This window comes from Liolophura sinensis, chromosome 3 (assembly GCF_032854445.1).
Source record: "Liolophura sinensis isolate JHLJ2023 chromosome 3, CUHK_Ljap_v2, whole genome shotgun sequence".
Classification (NCBI taxonomy): Eukaryota; Metazoa; Mollusca; class Polyplacophora; order Chitonida; family Chitonidae; genus Liolophura; species Liolophura sinensis.
Window position 1 is genome coordinate 2,859,559 of NC_088297.1, and position 23,637 is coordinate 2,883,195.

The window sequence follows — 23,637 nt, forward strand, 5'->3', positions numbered from 1 at the left end:
TCTAAGAGTTTTCTAGATGCAACCCGTTCACGTTTAACATTGATAAAGTCCAAGATGTTTTCTCTGTGCAAAACTCTAACACATAAAAATGTCTTCTTGATTATTTGTTATAAACTTATTACTTTTATCAAACATATCACAGCAGAAGCTTCAAAACATTCGGGATATATATATATATATATATATATATATATATATATATATATATATATATATATAAATGAAGTTATTTATCAAAATTGCGTCTATGCAATTCCAGGTATACTCGATTACATGACTGATTCAAACAATATAATTATCAACAGATCTCAGGGAGTATATTAGTCCACATTTTTCTCACATGACTTAGTGATGAGTCACATGGAATTGGTTAACAACAGTAAAATGGTCAATGAGTAAAACATCAGCGGAGGTAAGCTCTGATTAACGTTGATTAGCCTTGCAGGGGTTCAGGGAATACATGCTTTTGAACAGTATCATAATTATTTGCGAGTTACACCTTCTATGTGGTGCACAGATTTTTAGAGTACAAGTTAGAGGCGACCACTGCGGGCTCTCAACCAGCTACCTTAGAGTCCGGTATATGTTTGCCAGCAATACATGAGAACAGAACTACCTATCCTGAACAGCCAACAGGCATCTAAATGACACCAGCTTACCTATATATAATATAGGTTTATTTGCAGATAACCCTGTTTATTTGATTTGGTCATTTAGTGATGATCTTACACATATGTATATGAAATAGCACTATTGATATGGAACGCATGACAGGACATTTCAGCCCTGTTAAGAAACGGTGTGCCAACGCATGAAAAGTTTATGCTCAAGTCACAATAGCGGAGCTTCCCGATAGAACTCTTTTATCGCTGAAGATAAATACAGTCACGATGTACCATGTGACCGGTCAAAGATGTTTGACAAGAGCTATAAATTACGCTTACGGCAACATTGGCGTCTAAAAACAGATTCACAAGGAAGTTATTTAGACTAGATGAACTATGGAGAAAACTGAGGGTAGCAGACCGTTTGAAAACGTTAAGAATTTACAGATGGAAAGGGGTGTCACTTGTGTCTCCAGAGCATGGCGGAAGCAGGTTACCGGCAGCTTGGTCTCCACAGAAGCTGCGTAATATTTTTGACGTGATACAGTATAGGTCTGTTTTTACCTTCAACCAAAAAAAAAAAGAGCTCTAACCCTAAACTTCATTACCTTCTGGTCAATAATTAGAAGGATCATGCGTAGAGAACTATGAACGATCACAATTTTTTTTTTTTTTTTTTTTTTTTTTGCTGCAGTGTAATGATTGTAAATATTCGCAGCATTCGCACCCGTGAACTATACGGCTTCGGCCAGGTATCAACTCATCAATTTTGGCTAGAAACTGCGTCTTTAGTTTAGCGCACCTATCTGATACATGGCAGCCCTGCTTTTCAACAACATGGTATATCTAATATAAATAAATTTATCATTATCATTGCGAATATTATTCTAATGTGTATCTATTATGACTGAGTATCTTGAAGTATTCTACACAAAAAATAATTTACACAGCAATGCACCTTAAGTTAACACACAGTGTCAATACATAATTATCATAGCCCCCGCCCTTCAACAAACATACAGATTATATGCAGCTTGTGGACATAGATGTGGGCAGGGCCTTTGTTGAGCGAAGATTCAACGCTATCTTCGTTAAAGCAAACACAAAGCAGGCGATCAACATGCAGGCATTTTGAGCAATAATTTCATCAGCACTTTTAACTTTAAAAATATACAAGTAAATGTAACGCAGTGTGGGTTGCACTGATACGGCTTAATGTGATTTAGGAAATTGTTTTGGTTTCTTCCCACCGTAATGCTGGCGGCCATCGTACACGTATCCGTGAAATATGTTTGAGCATGGCATAAAAACACTGATCAAATAAATACATAAATTTATTTCTGTCGTTGTTTAAAGCCTCGCTCAAAATTTAATCATTTATATGATGGCAGTCAGTTTTACGGGAGAAGGAAAGGGCAATGGCCCAGGGTAAACCACCTGCCTCTGCACAGTTACCAGCGTTATGCAGACCACACCGATGAAAGACGAGTACAAACACCCAGGTGAGCGTCAACCCTTTTATACTGGCACCACGGGCCCAGAAGCAGGCCAAGGTAGCCAAACGGAATCACAAAATTTTCTTTTTTTCTACAGCTGCCTAACACACAGTATTTGCATATGGTATATGTCGTATCTGTTAACTGCACATGTAGACATATACTGAAGTCATTATTGTGGTAATTTGTGAAAATTACCCTCCTTGTCATAACCCTGCCGTGCATCATCAAATACTGACTACAAATAACTTATCTACAAATGTTCACGTATGGAAGCGAGAAAGTCCGAAAGAAGTTGTGTACTGATACATGTATATGTGTATATGTGGTTGAGCTATGCTTCTATAGAAACACATCCTTTAATAGTATGCAAGAGAATTTACAAAACCTTTACAAAAAATATATGACCAGATTTTTCGCTGTTATGCTACATGGATAATTTTCAATAATCAACAATTCTTTGTACACAAGGCAATAAGGAATTGGAATTCTTGCTCCTGCATAGATCACTAGTATATTTAATAAGTACATTGCCTTTGTACTCTGTACATTTAATTTCTTACAAAATTTATGCATGTATAAGTATACATTAAGTTACCAACATTAAACATCAGTTGCCGCTGCGGAGACAATTAGCAAATATAACACCATACCAGTCACCTTTGACATTTTAATTAATTCCTTGATGGTCATTTAATGCCATATATGTTCAAGAGTTTTTCATTTCATGATGGTCGTCCGTTTTATGGGGGGAGGAAACTGGAGACTCCTTGGGAAAAAAACCCTAGCCTTTGGCAAGTTACTAATAAGCAGCCCCACATGTTATGTACAGCCCTTCACGACACCTTGGTGTAAGATATGCAGCCTTCAAGGAATGCAAAACTGTGTGCAGGCACAGCCGACCGCTTATTCTCCGGCACCATTGTCCCAGGTATATCCAGACCCCTGCGTTCTGCAAATTTCCTGCAAAAAGCTGAGACTTGTGGTGCATGGTTTCTGCAGGACATCAAACACTGGAGTAATTTTCATTACTGTACACAAAAAAACAGCTGTTAGTTCATATCTGGCATCTGGATCAGATGCTGTAAAGTACATATGTAAAACTCCAAGTTGTATCTCCAGTTATCTCTAAGACGACTGTACAGACTTCCTGGGAAAGTGTCTAGTCAGGATGACAATGTCACAAGTTTGAAACTGTGATCATCTGTGTGACGTGCATCACAACTACCACAGAGTAATAGCTGAACAACACAAAAATTAACAATCCTCGGCATACAAAATATCACATGGAATTTCATAGTATCACTTATTCATCTGGCTAGTAGATGGTAAATGAGTCTTTATGTCACACCATGATATTTGGGCTGTACATGAAGACGGCTCTGGATTTGAGCTCACTCTCCAAAACTCCAATGCTACACAGTCTCAGGTAGAGCTTTTAACAAAGCAGCTGAAATTTCAACTTTGCTTTCTATGACCACGATGTTTTTGTCCAGAGCTACAACAAACCTATCTTACAAAGTTGCAAACTCTCACCACAGAAGTCTTGATTAGCACGGCACACAAAATACCCACTGAAGGTTTTTAACTGCTGAAACCGAAGTTTTCATAAACGGGTGCAGCATCCGGAGGTAGCACTTCTTCGTAATCCTCCCTATCTGAATCAGCGCTCGTCACATCAACTGCCTTTCCCTTGTACATCCTCGGTTTAGTTCCCTTTCGGCCTGTGAGCTGCGCCTGCTGTCTATTTTCAGCAGACCCTGTCACAGAATGGTTTTCATAAGGTTCCTCACCTGCTTGGTAACGTGGGCCTTTCATGAGCCCAGATGGGCTTTCTCCTTCTTCGCTAGGCTTATAGGCTGGCCCTCTCAGAATACCCGCTTTAGTTGACGGTGCAGTGGACTTTGGCTTCTTCTTTTTCGTGTATCCCTTAGGCTGGCTCACCGCAGGAAGTGTTGGAATTTTTATGCTGACACCTTCGGCGTCCTCGCCTTCTTGATACCCTGGACCCTTCATTAGGCCAGACTCCGATAAGCGTGAAGGTGACGCACTTTGACCTTGTGGGGAGTTCGGATAATCACCGTCACCTGCCACATACGCAGGCCCTTTGTAAAGGCTGGTCTCTACAGGAGGGGACACACTCTGGGGCAAGGGAGGAGCCGGTGCTATGGGTAACATGTCAATTTCTTGTGTTTCTTCACTAGCGTTCACATAGATGGGATCCGCCTTAATGGCTTTCTTCTTTTTTCCTTTTGTTACATGTTTGGGCTTTGTCGGCTTCTGACTGAACAATTTTTGTACCAACTCCACAGACCTCTGGTTCACGTACATCCCTGATTTCCGATCGTCCTCAGGCTTTTGTGGTCTCTGAAAAATATTACCCCATTTTTCATTTATTTATTTATTTATTTATTTGATTGGTGTTTTAGTCCATACTCAAGAATATTTCACTTATATGACTGCGGGAGAAAACCGAGCAGAGCCGGCTTTCCTTACTATATATATATATATATTATTTCTTACATATTCCTTTGGGAATTCCTGGTGTTTTCGGTTGTATTTTGGTAATGGGTCTCACGACCTTGGAATGACCTTTAAAGGTCAACAAGTGGCATACCCTATACTGTACACTTTTATACACAAAATGGGGCCTGGAGCTTAGACTCTAACAATATAACAATATATATATATAACAATATGTATATATATATATATCACATAATAATATATAATAATAGCTTTATTTGTAAAAAAAAAAAAAATGTATAATACAATGTACTTATGCATCCTGTTATCTCACTGGAAACAGCTATAATTTATATATTTATTTGATTAGTGTTTTACACATTACTTGTACAACTTGTAAAATTTTGCTAGTACGACAATGGCCAGCATTATGATGGGAGGAAACTGGGCCAAGCCAGAGGGAAACCCACAATCGTCTACAGGCTGCTGGCAGACCATCCCATGTAGAGGGGAAGAAAGAACCTATAAAGGGTCAACTCTACAGTCAGTAATATGGTCTTGCTAGGGCATGAATTGGATGAAATGGCCATGTTGGCTATACAAACAGTTGTACCCAATTTGATACTGATTCAATTTTACGAACTCTTGATTGCTTCTCTTTACATGACCATGTCCTGATTTCTATTAAACTGTTTACACAAGTTCCTACATTTAGTTCTTCTATATGCAATAAAACCTTGGAACCTGGAGTCACTGGATTTTTTCTGTAAGAAATAAGATGTACCCACCTGTGGAATATTCTCAGTAGGGTCAGGTGTGTAACGGAGGATTCTGTCATGATTTTGTGAGATCTGCTTCATAAGAGACTCTTTGGGTTGAACATCATTGTTGTGCATATTGTCACGGTCATCTTCTTCATACTGAATCCGTCCATCTTCATACTGAATCCGTCCATCTTCTTCATACTGAATCCGTCCATCTTCATACAGAATCTGTCCACCTTCCTGTGAAATTAAAAAAAAAAAAAACATACCATACATTGTGAGTCCTCTTTAAGTCTGGATGATTAAAAGACTACTTGTATGTCTAAGACCAGCTCAAAAATGCTAGAGAGCTGTCAGCTAATTGGGAGTTTGGGGACCAAAATCTTTTATCCATGAAGGTAGAAAAAGACCAAATGTGTCATGTGACCAGTCAAAATTGTTAGGAAACTATTTTTTATCACATTCACCATAACAGGGGAATTTGAAAATAAAGAGTCCTCAAAAGCAATTTAGAGGAGACGAATGACACAGAATTGAGAAACTGAACATTTGTGAACTTCAGAAGTTCCTGAAGGAAAGAGGTGTCATTTGTGCCTATGGAAAAGGTTGAGACAAGGTGATCAGTAAATTAATGTGAACAAAGGTTGCCTAACATTTTGCACGTGACACAGTTGGACTGTTTTCACCTTTGACCACAAAAGAGTTACAAACTCCCTACTGCCCTACTGTACTAGGCCATCAATTTCATCTATGATTGGCCTGGTTGATAATCAGTTTGCCTGATACCCAGTGATATCAGTTCTGTGGGTGGAGGAAAGTTGAGCACCAGGAGTAAGCCACTTACCTTTGGCAAGTTACAGATGAACATATTGGTGGAAAATCAGTGGTCTTTTATGATTGTGAGACAGCACAAACATCCACGGCGCATGAGCACCATCAAGGGTTTATTATCACCAAGGCACCCCATGAAGTGAGAGTGGGGAAATCTACAAATTCCCTACATGCATGTACTCACCTGAGCTGAAACTTCCACTGTAGCCTGATCCAAGGAGTTCCGTGAGCGAAACTTCTTGCACAAGAAGATGCCAGCCACGATGACAAGAACGATGAAGACAGCTCCACCCACCGTCGCTCCAACAATTATATTAACGGGTAGCGCATTGCTGCAGGTGCTGTTTTCCCCATGTGCAAAACAATCTTCGCAATTTGGTCCACTGCAACCTTTGGAAAATACACAGTCCTCATGACATATGTTGCAGATGATCCCAGTCCAACCATCATCGGTGCCAGAGCTATTTGTCAGATGCCCAGTCGCATTGCAGCCTCTGCCTGTGCTCTCGTAAAATCCCACGGGGCAAGTGACATTGGCACAGCATTCCACCCTAAAGCTTTCTTCATCAGTCTCATCAGACGTACTCTTCTCCGGACAAATATCCGTCGTCTCGGTTTCGTTCTGCATACCACTGCATACGTGTACCTGGAAGTAGGACAAGCAGTGACAACAAATGATTCATATTCCTGAATTCTGAGAGCACAGAGCTTTTGTCGCTGAGAGGATTAGCATGCCAGCACGGTGCAATCTTTGTGAGTACAAGTCCAGCTCATGTCAGCTTCCTCTCTGCCCTTATGTGGGAAAGTCTGGCACCAACCTACGGATGGTCGTGGGTTTTCCGCCAGACTCTGCCCAGTTTTTCTCCCATTACAATGTTGGCTGCCGTAGTACAAGTGAAACAATATTATGGCCTAGAACACCAATCAAATAAACAAATAAATAAATAATGTGATAATGCGCATGGAAACACAAATACAGAACTGTGATGACATATGCCACATATAATGTACAGTAAGTCTATTATAGCATTAGCGTTTCATGTGGTGCTGTAGCTGGGCCTGTTTTTAGGTGAGTGAGTCATGGTCTTAAAAATTATACCAACCTCACAATGTTATTTATTTATTTTTTTATTTTTTATTTTCAGAGCATACCTACATGCAAGTCTAATATATTTCACATATACAGCGGCAGCCAGCATACTATGGTGGGAGGAAACTGGGTAAAGCACGGGTGAAACTGCCATAATCATCTGCAGGTTACTGAAGACGGTCCCACGAACCACCCAAGAGGAAACCAGCATGAGCTGGACTTGAACTCACAGCGAACAGATTGATGAGACGCTATGTGGGTCATTGCATGTCAATGTTATAAGATAAAATGGTATAAATCTTACCAACGCATACATGTTAAAAGATAGGACGGTAAAAAATCTTACAGATGGGTCAATGTTGAAGGATAGAACGCTAAAAAATCTTAGCAATCTGTCTATTTTAATGATAGAATGCTAAAAAATTTCAGCCATCTGTCCATGTTAAAAGATAGGACAGTAAAATTTCTTACCAACAGGTCTATGTTAAAATTTCTTACCAACAGGTCTATGTTCAAATTTCCTACCAACAGGTCTATGTTAAAATTTCTTACCAACAGGTCTATGTTAAAAAATCTGACCAATGGGTCAATGTTAAAAAATCTGACCAATGGGTCAACGTTAAAAAATCTGACCAATGGGTCAATGTTGATACCATGACGCTTGTGCCATAGCAGAGAGCCATTAACCACAGATGTTGATACAATGACGCTCATGCCATAACAGTCAGCTATTAACCACAAATGTTGATACACTGATGCTTGTGCCATAACTGGCAGGTTGAGAAGGTTAACATTACGTCTTCTTAATTAGTTCAAGTTAATTCATCCAGGCTTATACACAGTTGTTCATGTACACACACTTCATACACATTTTTAAAAAAAAAAAGCGCGTTAAATCTTACAGCGGAAAACATATACACCACGTGATCATTTGAAGTGGAGACGCACGACTTGGTCATACTTCCATACAAGTATATAGAACAGGATGGGGTCTATACATATAATACACAAACAGATACAGTCAATGGAGAATTTTGTCCACTTATAAACTTTAACATGGTTTGTAGCATAAACAACGGAACCATCTGAAGTAGGGTGGAAGTTTGGGGAGAGGTGAGGTTGTTCTACTTATGTAACTATATAGACTTTTATGCATACACACATTGTCTATTTACTGTGGAGGTTACTCACCTATAAATCTTTGGGCTTGAGATGCCCTTTAGATTTTTTTTTTGATTGGTGTTTTACACTGTACTCAAGAATATTTCACTTATACGACGGCGCCCAGCATTATGGTGGGTGGAAACCGGGCAGAGCCCGGTGGGGGGGAAACCCACGACCATCCGCAGGTTGTTGGCAGACCTTCCCACTCATGGCCGGAGAGGAAGCCAGTATGAGCTGGTCTTGAACTCACAGCGACCGCATTGGTGAGAGGCTTCTGGGTCACTATGCTGCGCGAATGCGCTAACCAACTGAGCCACGGAGGCTCCGAGATGGCCTTTAGATGTAAATCCACTAAAACCTCATGTATTCAACTTACAGGATTTATTAAATTTCAATGATTTTTTAAAACTTAAAACAGATGAAAATGACACTAAGATATTATCATGTTTTGACATAATTATAAACAAAAAAATAAATAAATTCGGCCGTTAAGCTTTCAACAGAATCGTATATACATGTACAAAATGGCTGCCATAGGGATTTAGTACTGACCTTAAAAAACACTAAATTTTCAATCAAACCATATGTGCTCATTTAATAAACTGCTAAACTAAGAGCTATTTCCATAAACACCAAACTTGTATCGAAAATCATACACTGGCTCACTCACACTAAAAATGCCGAAAAAAACGAAACTTTCATTGAAATCACGTGCTGACTTAAACTAAAAACGCTCTTTGTCAAAAACCAAAACTTTCATTGAAATCATATGTGCTCACTTAAACTAAAAACGCTGGTTGTCAAAAAGCAAAACTTTCATTGAAATCATATGTGCTGACTTAAACTAAAAACGCTGGTTGTCAAAAATCGAAACTTTCATTGAAATCATATGTGCTGACTTAAACTAAAAATGGTGGTTGTAAAAAATCGAAACTTTCAATGAAATCATATGTGCTCACTTAAACTAAAAACGCTGTTTGTCAAAAACCAAAACTTTCATTGAAATCATATGTGCTCACTTAAACTAAAAACGCTGTTTGTCAAAAATCAAAACTTTTAATGAAATCATATGTGCTGACTTAAACTAAAAACGCTGGTTGTCAAAAAGCAAAACTTTCAATGAAATCATATGTGCTGACTTAAACTAAAAATGCTGGTTGTCAAAAATCGAAACTTTCAATGAAATCATATGTGCTGACTTAAACTAAAAACGCTGGTTGTCAAAAATCGAAAATTTCAATGAAATCATATGTGCTCACTCACACTAAAAATGCTGTTTGTCAAAAACCGAAACTTTCATTGAAATCATATGTGCTGACTTAAACTAAAAACGCAGGTTGTCAAAAAGCAAAACTTTCATTGAAATCATATGTGCTGACTTAAACTAAAAACGCTGGTTGTCAAAAAGCAAAACTTTCAATGAAATCATATGTGCTGACTTAAACTAAAAATGCTGGTTGTCAAAAATCGAAACTTTCAATGAAATCATATGTGCTGACTTAAACTAAAAACGCTGGTTGTCAAAAATCGAAAATTTCAATGAAATCATATGTGCTCACTCACACTAAAAATGCTGTTTGTCAAAAACCGAAACTTTCATTGAAATCATATGTGCTGACTTAAACTAAAAATGCTGGTTGTCAAAAATCAAAACTTTCAATGAAATCATATGTGCTGACAAACTAAAAACTCTGGTTGTCAAAAATCGAAACTTTCATTGAAATCAAATGTGCTGACTTAAACTAAAAACGCTGGTTGTCAAAAAGTAAAACTTTCACTGAAATCATATGTGCTGATAAATTAAAAATGCTGTTTGTCAAAAATCGAAACTTTCAATGAAACCATATGTGCTGACAAACTAAAAATGCTGTTTGTCAAAAACCGAAACTTTCAATGAAATCATATGTGCTGACTTAAACTAAAAACGCTGTTTGTCAAAAATCAATACTTTCAATGGAGTCATATGTGCTGACTTAAACCTGGGACTATTGTATATAATAGTCCCCGCGTAAACTAAAAAAACTTTGTCAAAAACCTAAACTTTGAATGAAATGATATGTGCTCAATTAAAACTGCTAAGACTAAGTTCTGTTTTAAAAAAACACCAAACTTTCAATGACATCATATGTGCTCAATTAAAACTGCTAAGACTAAGTTCTGTTTTAAAAAAGCACCAAACTTTCCATGAAATCACTTATCACTTAATTAAGCAGTTGCCAGTTAGCTGCTTGTTAAAAACATTTAAACTTTCAATGGAATTGTATGCTCACTGTAGTGAACAGCTAGTGTGGCTTGTCCCTTGTCACAAACATTTAAACTTTCAATGAAATCGTATGCTCACTGTAGTGAACTGCTAGTGCGGCTTGTCGCTTGTCACAAACACTAAACTTTCAATGAAATTGTTTGATCACTGTAGTGAACAGCTAGTGTGGCTTGTCACTTGTCACAAACACGAAACTTTCAATGAAATTGTTTGATCACTGTAGTGAACTGCTAGTACGGCTTGTCGCTTGTCACAAACACCAAACTTTCAATGAAATTGTTTGATCACTGTAGTGAACTGCTAGTGCGGCTTGTCGCTTGTCACAAACACCAAACTTTCAATGAAATTGTTTGATCACTGTAGTGAACTGCTAGTGCGGCTTGTTGCTTGTCACAAACACTAAACTTTCAATGAAATTGTATGCTCACTGTAGTGAACTGCTAGTGCAGCTTGTCGCTTGTCACAAACACCAAACTTTCAATGAAACTGTTTGATCACTGTAGTGAACTGCTAGTGCGGCTTGTCGCAAACACCAAACTTTCAATGAAATTGTTTGATCACTTTAATGAACTGGTAATGCGGCTTGTCACAAACACCAAACTTTCAATGAAATTGTATGCTCACTGTAGTGAACTGCTAGTGCGGCTTGTCGCTTGTCACAAACACCAAACTTTCAATGAAATTGTTTGATCACTGTAGTGAACTGCTAGTGCGGCTTGTCGCAAACACTAAACTTTCAATGAAATTGTATGCTCACTGTAGTGAACTGCTAGTGCGGCTTGTCGCTTGTCACAAACAGTAAACTTTCAATGAAATTGTTTGATCACTTTAATGAACTGGTAATGCGGCTTGTCACAAACACCAAACTTTCAATGAAATTGTATGCTCACTGTAGTGAACTGCTAGTGCGGCTTGTCGCTTGTCACAAACACCAAACTTTCAATGAAATTGTATGCTCACTGTAGTGAACTGCTAGTGCGGCTTGTCGCAAACACTAAACTTTCAATGAAATTGTTTGATCACTTTAATGAACTGGTAATGCGGCTTGTCACAAACACCAAACTTTCAATGTAATTGTTTCATCACTTTAATGAACTGCTAGTGCGGCTTGTCACAAACACCAAACTTTCAATGAAATTGTTTGATCACTTTAATGAACTGCTAGTGGGGCTTGTTGCAAACACCAAACTTTCAATGAAATTGTTTGATCACTTTAATGAACTGGTAGTGCGGCTTGTCGCAAACACCAAACTTTCAATGAAATCGTATGCTCACTGTAGTGAACTGCTAGTGCGGCTTGTCGCTTGTCACAAACACCAAACTTTCAATGAAATTGTTTGATCACTTTAATGAACTGGTAGTGCGGCTTGTCGCTTGTCACAAACACCAAACTTTCAATGAAATTGTATGCTCACTGTAGTGAACTGCTAGTGCGGCTTGTCGCTTGTCACAAACACCAAACTTTCAATGAAATCGTATGTCCACTGTAGCGAACTGCTAGTGCGGCTTGTCGCTTGTCACAAACACCAAACTTTCAATGAAATTGTTTGATCACTTTAATGAACTGGTAGTGCGGCTTGTCGCTTGTCACAAACACCAAACTTTCAATGAAATTGTATGCTCACTGTAGTGAACTGCTAGTGCGGCTTGTCGCTTGTCACAAACACCAAACTTTCAATGGAATTGTATGCTCACTGTAGTGAACTGCTAGTGTGGCTTGTCGCTTGTCACAAACACCAAACTTTCAATGAAATCGTATGCTCACTGTAGTGAACTGCTAGTGCCGCTTGTCGCTTGTCACAAACACCAAACTTTCAATGAAATTGTTTGATCACTTTAATGAACTGGTAGTGCCGCTTGTCGCTTGTCACAAACACCAAACTTTCAATGAAATTGTATGCTCACTGTAGTGAACTGCTAGTGCGGCTTGTCGCTTGTCACAAACACTAAACTTTCAATGAAATTGTATGCTCACTGTAGTGAACTGCTAGTGCGGCTTGTCGCTTGTCACAAACACTAAACTTTCAATGAAATTGTATGCTCACTGTAGTGAACTGCTAGTGCGGCTTGTCGCTTGTCACAAACACTAAACTTTCAATGAAATTGTTTGATCACTTTAATGAACTGGTAATGCGGCTTGTCACAAACACCAAACTTTCAATGAAATTGTATGCTCACTGTAGTGAACTGCTAGTGCGGCTTGTCGCTTGTCACAAACACCAAACTTTCAATGAAACTGTATGCTCACTGTAGTGAACTGCTAGTGCGGCTTGTCGCAAACACTAAACTTTCAATGAAATTGTTTGATCACTTTAATGAACTGGTAATGTGGCTTGTCACAAACACCAAACTTTCAATGTAATTGTTTGATCACTTTAATGAACTGCTAGTGCGGCTTGTCACAAACACCAAACTTTCAATGAAATTGTTTGATCACTTTAATGAACTGCTAGTGGGGCTTGTTGCAAACACCAAACTTTCAATGAAATTGTTTGATCACTTTAATGAACTGGTAGTGCGGCTTGTCGCAAACACCAAACTTTCAATGAAATCGTATGCTCACTGTAATGAACTGCTAATGCGGCTTGTCGCTTGTCACAAACACCAAACTTTCAATGAAATTGTTTGATCACTTTAATGAACTGGTAGTGCGGCTTGTCGCAAACACCAAACTTTCAATGAAATCGTATGCTCACTGTAGTGAACTGCTAGTGCGGCTTGTCGCAAACACCAAACTTTCAATGAAATCGTATGCTCACTGTAGTGAACTGCTAGTGCGGCTTGTCGCAAACACTAAACTTTCAATGAAATCATGAGGTCACATACTTTTATAACTCCCTAACGTGTCTATGCGCAGCTACTGCTGTTTGTTAAACTATTCACAATCAGGTAATCCACCCACTCAAACGCCTTCTAGAGAGAGGTGTGTTATGACCTTTCTTTTGACAAAATTTATACATCGAGCATGCGGAGAATAAATTATGCTTTTGTAATGTCCAATGACGATATTAATACATTTAGCTATAGTGTAGCTGTAGTTAAGTTTTCATAAAAATTTCTTTCATCCATAGACTTAAAAGCTCTAAGAAGGCATCATTTTGAGTTGCATTTATTTAATTTTTTTTATGCATAGTCACAATGTCAGCATTAAAGTTTGGCATCAGAGCCTTCAATGTTTTTCTAGATATGACCTTTGGGACCCGGGTGACAATAAGCAATCCACAATACTCGTAGGGCTCATGTTTAACTGGCTCTGTCTAATAAAAATGTTTGTTGAAGGCCACGTGTCTTTATCCCTATGTCATGGACGCATGTGAGAAAGTTTGTCACCAGCCTGCCAAAGGCTGACAGTTTATCACGGGCACACACTCCAACTTCCAACAACCATAAAAACTGACTGCCAATGTATAAGCGAAAAATTCTTGAGTATTAATAAATTTAAACAAAGAACAAATCGAATAAATAAATAAATAAATAATAAATATATGTTATTTGGCAAAGATTCTTCATTATTCTTCACCACCGACAAATAAATAAATAAACAAATTACTTGATCAGGTGAAGTTTTATTATCCAGATTTTTTTTAAAGTTTGAATTATTTTATTCAGTAAATTTATTTCAATTCGGTCTGTCAGCAACTTGCGGATGGTCATGGGTTTCCTGCCTGGTTTCCTCCCACTGTCGTATAAGTGAAATATTTTTGACTCCGGCGTAAAACACCAATCAAATAAAAAAATATTTCAATTCTATTTGTAATATCATGCATAGTCAAGAATCTGTCACTTAAACGACCGCTGTCATGATTATGGTTGGAGAAATAAAGTATGTTGCAGCAAATAAGTAATGCTAAACTGAAATCTGATTTATAAAACATACCTATAGCCTCAAATCCCCTCTGACTTCACTTCGCTATGTGTTAAAATTTTCATTATGTGTTGGCCCCAGGAGGTCACTCATTATGTCATGTGCATGTAAAGGTAGTTTTTGAGCACACTATGCAGCACCCATTGGCGATGGCACTTTTCGCTTGTCTAACCAGCACACAATGAATGCAATACACAACCCCATGAGTAGTCAATGCCCGCTGTCGAGGGTTAACTCTCAGCAATACACCCGGCATTTGCCTTAATTCCCTTCACAGTACATTACATGTATCAAATATTAATAATAATATTATTACTATTAAATATTATTACTATTTATTATTTCTATAAAATATTATTACTATTTATTATTTCTATAAAATATTATTAATATAAAATATAATAATATATAAAATATAATAATATATAAAATATCTAAAAGGGCCTCTGAGGCCAAGGTGCTTAGCGCGCCAGGGCGGCACAATGACATAGAAGCCTCTCACCAATATGGCTGCTCTGAACTCAAGTCCAGCTCATGCTGGTTTCCTCTCCATCCATACATGAAAATCTACAGACTGTCCCCCTGGTGTTCCCCTGGTCTATACTCAGTTCTCTAATCCACAATACTGCTGACTGCTGCTTTCATAGTAAACGAAAGCTAAAATATGAAGTAGCATTCATCACATAGACAACTGAAAACTATGCAGAAAAGTACTTTTATTATTTTATCAAGATTTTTTTAAAGGGTGTTGAAAGGCATTCAAATATTTCAATACTGTGGTGGGCTTTATAAGCCATATTGACAGTATCTAGGAACTCTGACATCACATCAGCTCTATGGTGGGCTTTATGAGCCATATTGACAGTATCTAGGAACTCTGACATCACATCAGCTCTATGGTGGGCTTTATAAGCCATATTGACAGTATCTAGGAACTCTGACATCACATCAGCTCTATGGTGGGCTTTATGAGCCATATTGACAGTATCTAGGAACTCTGACATCACATCAGGTCTATGGTGGGCTTTATAAGCCATATTGACAGTATCTAGGAACTCTGACATCACATCAGCTCTATGGTGGGCTTTATGAACCATACTGACAGTATCTAGGAACTCTGACATCACATCAGCTCTATGGTGGGCTTTATGAGCCATATTGACGGTATCTAGGAACTCTGACATCACATCACCTACTATTCCTGATTTTCACTAGAGGGAAGGAAGTTTTGGGAGTATTATTCCAGTAATCCTTGTTATGAGTTATTCCAAAGAGTTAAAAGAGTTATTCCAACATTCAGTGTCGTAATTAAAGTTGGAAAAACTACCTGTGTCATCAGAGTTCCAAATTTCTGATAGTATGGTCCATAAAGCCCACCTCAGAATTCAAATGTTTGAAAGCCTTTAACTCTGTTCACAAAAATCTAAAAAAATAAATGGAAGTATATTTATGCATATCTTTTAAGTGGTCTATTTACTGATGCCTATTTCGGTTTTTAGAGGTCTTTACCTTTACGTGAAATATTCTTGAGTATACAGAGTAAAACACCAATCAAATAAATAAATTAAAATAAAAATTTTACAATAAAAATTTAATCCTATCAATTTAAAATCATAAAATTAACCTAAATCAGTTACATCAATTGAAGCCAGTAACAGCTGAGTCACAGCGACCAGAGTGGTGATAAGCTCCTGGGTTACTGTGATGCTAACCACCTCTGCCATGGAGCCTTTGAGTTGTGTAATATTATCGCAGTAAATTCTGGGTATGAACTGTGCACGTTCATTATCACACCGAACGTATTTACAGCTCGTATTCAGACTCTGGATTGACCCAGCAACATGCAGATAACAAAACAGCTACATTACATATTTCCACTATTACACTATCTAAGTCGGTCACCAATGTGGTCACTGTGAGTTCAACTCCAGTTCATGCTGGCTTCCTCTCTAGCCGTACGTGGGAAGGTCTACCAGCAACCTGCGGATGGCCGTGGGTTTCGCCCGGGCTGTGTCCGGTTTCCTCCCAGCATAATGCTGGTCGGTGTCATATAAGTGAAATATTCCTTAGTACGGCGTAAAAGGGCCAATCAAATAAATCAAATAGATCAGTCAGTCAGAATTATCATGTGAGATACCTGAGCTGTATTACTATGGTTTACACCAGTGATGGATACAGCGTCATGTCATGTCTGTCATACACTCTCTTCTAAAAACACTAAATAGGCAAATATTTGAAAACATTTGCAGTATAATATACACAGAAATAGCTCAACATGTCTGAGAATTAGAAGTCATACATAAAAACTGTGCTCTTCGGTACCCCAAGCTATATGGGTTTCTTTTACCTCAAAGCGCTGGGCGAAAACTTAATGGTTAAAGCACTGGCCTCGAAGTCAGGAGAGCCGGGATCAAACCTGGGTCAGGTCATATCAAATATTTTACAAACAGTACTTGTTGATGCCCCACTTAGCGCTCGGCACTGAGAGCTTAGAGCAAGGAAAAAAGACTGGTTGGCCCTGTGTCAGTATGTGACTGGGCATGGTGTCATGTCTGGTGTCTTTGGCATGACACTTTTGCGGTGGCAGCACTTTGGCGGTATGGACTCGCTCTGCCACAAGAAGACAAAATATATGTACACACACCTCGTCATTACATCACTGAACAGTTGTTAAGTCCGACATTAAACATTCATTAAATCATTCATTCCTAACTTTTCCCCAACACTGTACAACCCGAAAAACAAAACTGTAAAATCCCTAGAATGCATTTATATATTTCTGCATCCTAATTCAACCTTATTCTCATTTCAGGCCGCACAATAAATACATACAACACTCCATCGCCATCCTCGCCAAAATGGCGCACCCAGGGCACAGTGTCTTAATTCGCCACATTTTCATCACACAACTTCCTAAACTTCCTAACCACATTTCCATCGTGGCACTTAACCCAGACAACATCATTTCCGACAGAAGTTACAATATAAGAAGTCTGATTCTTGCAGTTTTGTGAACATGGCCCCAGATTAGCTAGCACTTGTACAGTTTTCACGAATCTAGTTTTAATAGGTACAAGTATATCTTACGCATAATTTCGAACCATGATTAATCATCTTAGATTCTGGTTTACTGGGGCTGATAATTTGTCATGGATTTACTTATTTCATTGGATTATTTATTTATTTGATTGGTGTTTTACGCCATACTCAAGAATATTTCACTTATACGACGGCAGCCAGCATTATGGTGGGAGGAAACCGGGCAGAGCCCGGGGGAAACACACGACCATCCGCAGGTTGCTGCAGACCTTCCCACTTACGGCCGGAGAGGAAGCCAGCATGAGCTGGACTTGAACTCACAGCGATATTTCATTGGTGTCTTACGCCAAAGAATGCTTCACTTATATGACGGCAGCTGGTGATATGGTGGGAGGAAACCAGGCAGAGTCCATGGGAAACGATTTTTCATGGTGCATGTTTATGTATATATATATATATATATATATATATATACATATACATATATATATATATATATATATGTACTCCTGAAGAAAATGTGGCATGCAAGTGCCGCAGATTTATAGAAAACAGCAAGTACCTGTATATCCTAGGCTCTGCATAGTTCTACATAGTTCTACATAGTTATCATACTCCCCCTCCCCACCCCATACCCCATCCCCTTCCCCATCCCCATCCCCATACCGGCAAAACCAGGATTAGACTGATTATAGATTACATGTAAGTTTACATTAATGTACATTTATGTGAAATACAGCCTTACCCTAACTCTCTTGTGTATACCGTCAATCCAATATGTAAATAAATATGTAATTTAATAGATGCAATTAAAAATCTCAATGCAATTCACAATAATGTACTCATTTCCATGAGAAATGAAACTTTACATAGAGAACAAATTTATCTAACTTCCTTCTTTGGCTCCCATTGTCCTAATTAAGCAATTTTAATTAGAAATTTGATGTTAAACTTCCCTGTAGTAAGAGTTGTTTATGGAAAATGTTTTAATGACAAAAATTCGCATTTAATATTTCAGATTAAATTATGAGCTCAACACATTTCATTGATAAATTTTAACAGAATTGTTTAAAAGATAAGATAACTCTAGACCAAATGTATATGCACCCATTATTAGAATCCCATATGAAACATAAAAAGCAGAAGGTTTTATATTTGCGATGTTCAAAGTAAAGAAATCGCCACATTATTTGAAACAATCAAAATCGCAGCTATGTGATAAATTAGTTTCAACCAATCAGTGGCGAGCTATTTCTATGAACAGCCACATACTGTAATTTTTCAGCCGTTTCGCATGTTTGCAAGGTCGGTTTGCAAGCATATTCTGAGTGAGTGAGTGAGTGAGTGAGTGTTTGGGGTTTAACGTGGTACTTCACAAATCCTAAACCACGTGATTCTATCAGGGTTGCAGGAGTATCCTCCCCTGAAACTTCAAATATGACGTGTTGAGAGTAATGTTGTTGTAGCGTGAGGGAGTGAGTGCTTGGGGTTTAACGTCGTGCTTAACAATTTTTCAGTCATATGACGATGAATGAATCCTTAGAGTGCATGTGATGTGCCTCCTTGTTGCAGGACAGATTTCCACCACTCTTTTATCTAGTGCTGCTTCACTGAGACGCTTACCCAGGGTAAGCCACCCTGCCTAAGCAATTATACTGATAGGGGTCAACCAGTCATTGTACTATCCCCTTCATGCTTAACGCCAAGCAAGGAAGTAACAACTTCCTCTTTTAAAGTCTTAGGTGTGAACTGACCAGGATTGACCCTGGATCTACCGCTCCCAAAGTATATTCTGAAGGCATTATTCTGTTTACACTGATTAAATTATACTTTTTACCAAGCCCTAAAACTGGCCGATCTGACCAATGTAGTTTTATCTCCATAATCTAATTATAAATGTGCACAAATTGCAAAAAGGTTGAGGAATTAGGGTCGACATTTCTGTTGTTCCAACATATGGCAACAACCCATGTCCTCGTAAGGAATCCTGATTAACAGTTAAGTTACCAACCACATCAGAACAAAAGTGTCTATGGCCATTTAGGTCTGTTTCCGCCCCTCTTCCTATCAAGATAACTCAGCTTATATTATTTGAGGTCTTTTGTTTGTAAACATTACACAATTGTTTAACATCAGCCACATATCATATACCACCCTTATACTAGTCCACATCAAGACCGCTTACATGTAGGAATATTCCATTTTATGATAACATTTCTCGAAAATACAACCATGCATATGTGACTGATTAAAAGTACCATTTGGCAGTTATTGGTTTATTTTGTTACATATTCATTTTTATTTTTTTTTTTGTAAAATCGAGCTACCTTTAAAGAACAGATATGAATCCCTTAAAGACAAAGAGGATACTAAAATGAAATATTTATATTTTTAGAATTTTTCAAACTGAGGAAACTGGTTTTAAAACAGCAGAATCTACAGCGGTCTGTAATGACCATTTATTTATTTTTTTATTTTTTATTTTTTGATTGTTGTTTTACGCCGTACTCAAGAATATTTCACTTATACGACGGCGGTCAGCATTATGGCGGGTGGAAACCGGGCAGAACCCGGGAGAAAACCACGACCATCCGCAGGTTGCTGACAGACCTACCCACGTACGGCCGGAGAGGAAGCCAGCATAGGCTGTTCTTGAACTCACAGCGACCACATTGGTGAGAGGCTTCTGGGTCACTACGCTGTGCTAGCGCGCTAACCGACTAATGACCATTTACAAGCTTTGAAAAATAAAAACACAGTTTTATTCATACATCCTTTGAATTCATTACCTGGTTGATATAGTATTCCCTATTTTGCTAAGAAATTAAGTTCAATGAACCAGCTCCAGTTAAAACTGATTCACCTTAATAACCATGAACATAAATTTGAGCTTGCAAGAGCTGCAACCAGAGTTCAGGGTTAAAATATATTTATTTTACTTACTAGATTGTTGCTTAAAGCCATATTCAAGCATTTTCCACTTATACGCCTTGTCAGTTTTATTAATGGTACTGGTAACATAAACATTTTGCCTTTGGCATGTCACTGACATGCCAAACTTGTCACTGACATGTCAACTTTCCCACGTTTGACACACAGATAACCACGTTCACAGCATATCGGTGACAGACAAGCGATCTTAAACAAGCGTAACACTGCGTGCTCAAACCGGTTTCCTAAACGTCCATTTGAGTGTATAGCTGACCCAATATTATTGACACCATGAAGAGTTTGATCAGGAGAATCATCAAATTCCCTGTCCATCCAAAGCCAGCTTTGGCCAAAATATATCATGTATATGCAGCTAAATCAGTTATATTTATTCATACATATATATATATATATATATATATACCTCACAATCTACATCAAGCTTAAGCTGAAATATTACTTCCTGCTGTGTTAAATGGGACATATATTGCTAACACAATTACCTGTATGTATATTTCCTCTGAAACAGCATATTTACACATGTAGGTGGTGTGTATTGTTTCCTCTTTGTGGCAGTATTTGATTGATTTATTTTCACTGGTGTTTAATCAAGAATATTTCACTACCACGACCATCTGCAGGTTGCCGACAGACCTTCTCATTTACAGCCTTTGTGGCAGTACATATGTACACATATAACATGTATGCCAGTTCATGAAGGTATAGGTTATATATTCAACATATATTATCACTGAGAGTCACTACGTAACTCGGGATAGTATGGGAACTGGGGGAGTAACCCCGCTACACCTGCCCATGTTGATCAGCAGGACTCTCATATGGCTGACGGGCTAATTTGTTCTGCTAGTGGAATCATCCTAGAAATTTCATCCACAAGCTGTCAAGCAACCAATATTCTTTTTCTGACGTTATATTCCATAAAGTTCATACAACATATCCCAACTCATACCACTTTAACATTTGCGCCTAATAAGGTGGAAAAGTTGGACATATATATATATATATATATATATGATGACCCAGTGCATTCACAATTCACATAATCACGTTTTGTAGTGAACCTATAAGGTTGATTTTGTGTAGACTTTGTTGAATAATATCTTAATCTCTCATGACTGATTTCATCATGCAGTTAAAATAAACATGTAAGAGTCATCAATATATCATATCAATAAATATCACAGTTTTCATCCTATCAAAGCAATAAATCATAACATGTGTGTATTTATAATATATATTTATATTTATAATATATTAACAGGAGTACAGGAAACACAAACCATGTAGGTGTACTAGCTACACGGTAATCATAACCCAGTATGGAGTTTCACGTCCATACACAAGTAATATTAAGTGATCATAACATATTTAATAACGATGGGTAAGTTTATATCCTGAAACATGCCCCCCCCCCCCCCCCCCAGCCCCCACCCCCACACTAAAATCACATTTATTTTAAACCACCCCAACGCACCTACCAAACCTCAAGTACCAGTAATCAAACCCTACAACTGACTAAGATGAACATATATATTTTGAAAAAGAAACAACAAAACTCACCACTGAAACGATGCCCACAAAGATTAAAAGTGACAATTTGGTACATCTCGAACTGGAACAGGGGTAAACGGCAGTTGCCATGTTACTAAATTGAGGAAATATCTGTCCTCTGACGACTCAATGGGTTTTCATCCTCTAAACTGAATCACAAGCACGAAGTTTTTGTCCGCTAGTTTTCACGGCACTTTTTCATGGATTCACAAAAGTCAGGTAAATTTGGTCCCTTACAGATCGATGGCATGACGAATCGTTCACATCTTAGTCGGTCTTACGACACGTGTCGCTGTCACTACAAGGAAAGGTTTGAGGATAAATTGTCCTTTGCAGATAGGCTAAATGTAATTCGTCTCCAAACTTCTGCCATACCCGCCTCAACCAGGAAGTAAAACGCGATTGGCGGAAAGTTCGCTATCATTCTCCGCGATTCGGGGATCACCAACCCCGCATGCATGAAGACGGGCACCTTGAACCGAGGGACAAGAATTACATCCGCATAGGCTGTACACACGTACATGTATTTCTGAAAACCTGCTTTACATGACCGCAGTTAAATATTTGCACGACACTTGTTCTGGTTAAAAGAAAGAGAATTTAGCAGTTCACACCCAAAAATCACACCCACTGTATACACCCACACCCACACACACACACACACACACACATCTGCATCTAAAATATACATATAAATAGTTAAATTGACCTCACCAATTCATTCACAAATGCAAATGTCAGTAATAAATATATAGAAATTTTGCACGGACCAGCAAGGCCATTTGAACGAACGCGAAACCACTTTGAGGCTTGGAATGAAAACAAAATAGAAGTGGCTTGAAATAAGAAATGTAATGACAAATATCTACAAAAAAGCGCTACATATACCGGTACTTATATGCCGAGAAATAAACAGAAAAAGAAAATTTAACCTTTTAAAGGCTTTACATTAATCTCAGGTTGAAGTACCTGTACTTATAAAAGCAACATATAGATTTATAGATGAAATTGTGATCCCTTGCACACATGTAAGTATTGTAGAAGTTTATAAGTCTCTTGAATTACGACTTTAATTTTCTTTTGGTGGCAATAACATGATTCTATATGTAAACAACGAATTATAAATAGGCCCACACGCACGAGACATGCAGTAAAAGGGATAACTCAAAGAAAAGTGACAATGATATAGAAATGGAAAGTGTGCTTCCCTACACCCCCCCCCCCTCCCCTCCCCAATCCGCTCCTCTACCCCCACCCCACGGCTTCCATGCACGCAGGAACACGTACATGAGTAGTTACTTTCACCCTACTTAACTAACAAGTTAATTACTACATGTATATGTTCAGATTTTCGAACCTTTTCTCAAACCAGGGTGAAATATAGAGGTTTTTTTTTTTTTTAAGTTGGACACCCTTTTACTATACGCTAAATTGAACTAAAATATTTTCAGACATTAAGAAACCCGGAGCCTGTGTGCCAAATTACAGTGTAAAAATTACTAAATCTTTCTACTGTCATGCAATTTTAAGGATTCTTTCAAATGTTGAGGT

At 38.2% G+C, this 23,637-nt stretch overlaps 1 protein-coding gene across 1 annotated transcript; it reads right to left on the reverse strand.

The window, feature by feature from the left end:
* Window positions 1-238: 238 nt before the first annotated feature.
* LOC135463594 (uncharacterized) lies at window positions 239-22,572 on the reverse strand. Its single transcript, XM_064740910.1, has 4 exons — window positions 22,096-22,572; window positions 6,347-6,808; window positions 5,356-5,571; window positions 239-4,468 (listed from the first exon to the last, which is right to left on the reverse strand). The coding sequence occupies exons 1-4, from the start codon at window positions 22,174-22,176 to the stop codon at window positions 3,686-3,688; spliced, it is 1,542 nt and encodes a 513-aa protein (XP_064596980.1). The 5' UTR covers window positions 22,177-22,572; the 3' UTR covers window positions 239-3,685.
* Between the last annotated feature and the right edge of the window lie 1,065 nt (window positions 22,573-23,637).

What these genes read in the sequence shown, in the direction of transcription:
- LOC135463594 (XM_064740910.1), bottom strand. Translation starts at nt 22,176, where the DNA reads ATGGCAACTGCCGTTTACCCCTGTTCCAGTTCGAGATGTACCAAATTG. An exon ending in CAGTGGAAGTTTCAGCTCAG is followed by an intron (nt 5,572 to 6,346) that starts GTGAGTACATGC and finishes TTAATTTCACAG; the next exon opens with GAAGGTGGACAGATTCTGTA. An exon ending in CTACTGAGAATATTCCACAG is followed by an intron (nt 4,469 to 5,355) that starts GTGGGTACATCT and finishes AATATTTTTCAG; the next exon opens with AGACCACAAAAGCCTGAGGA.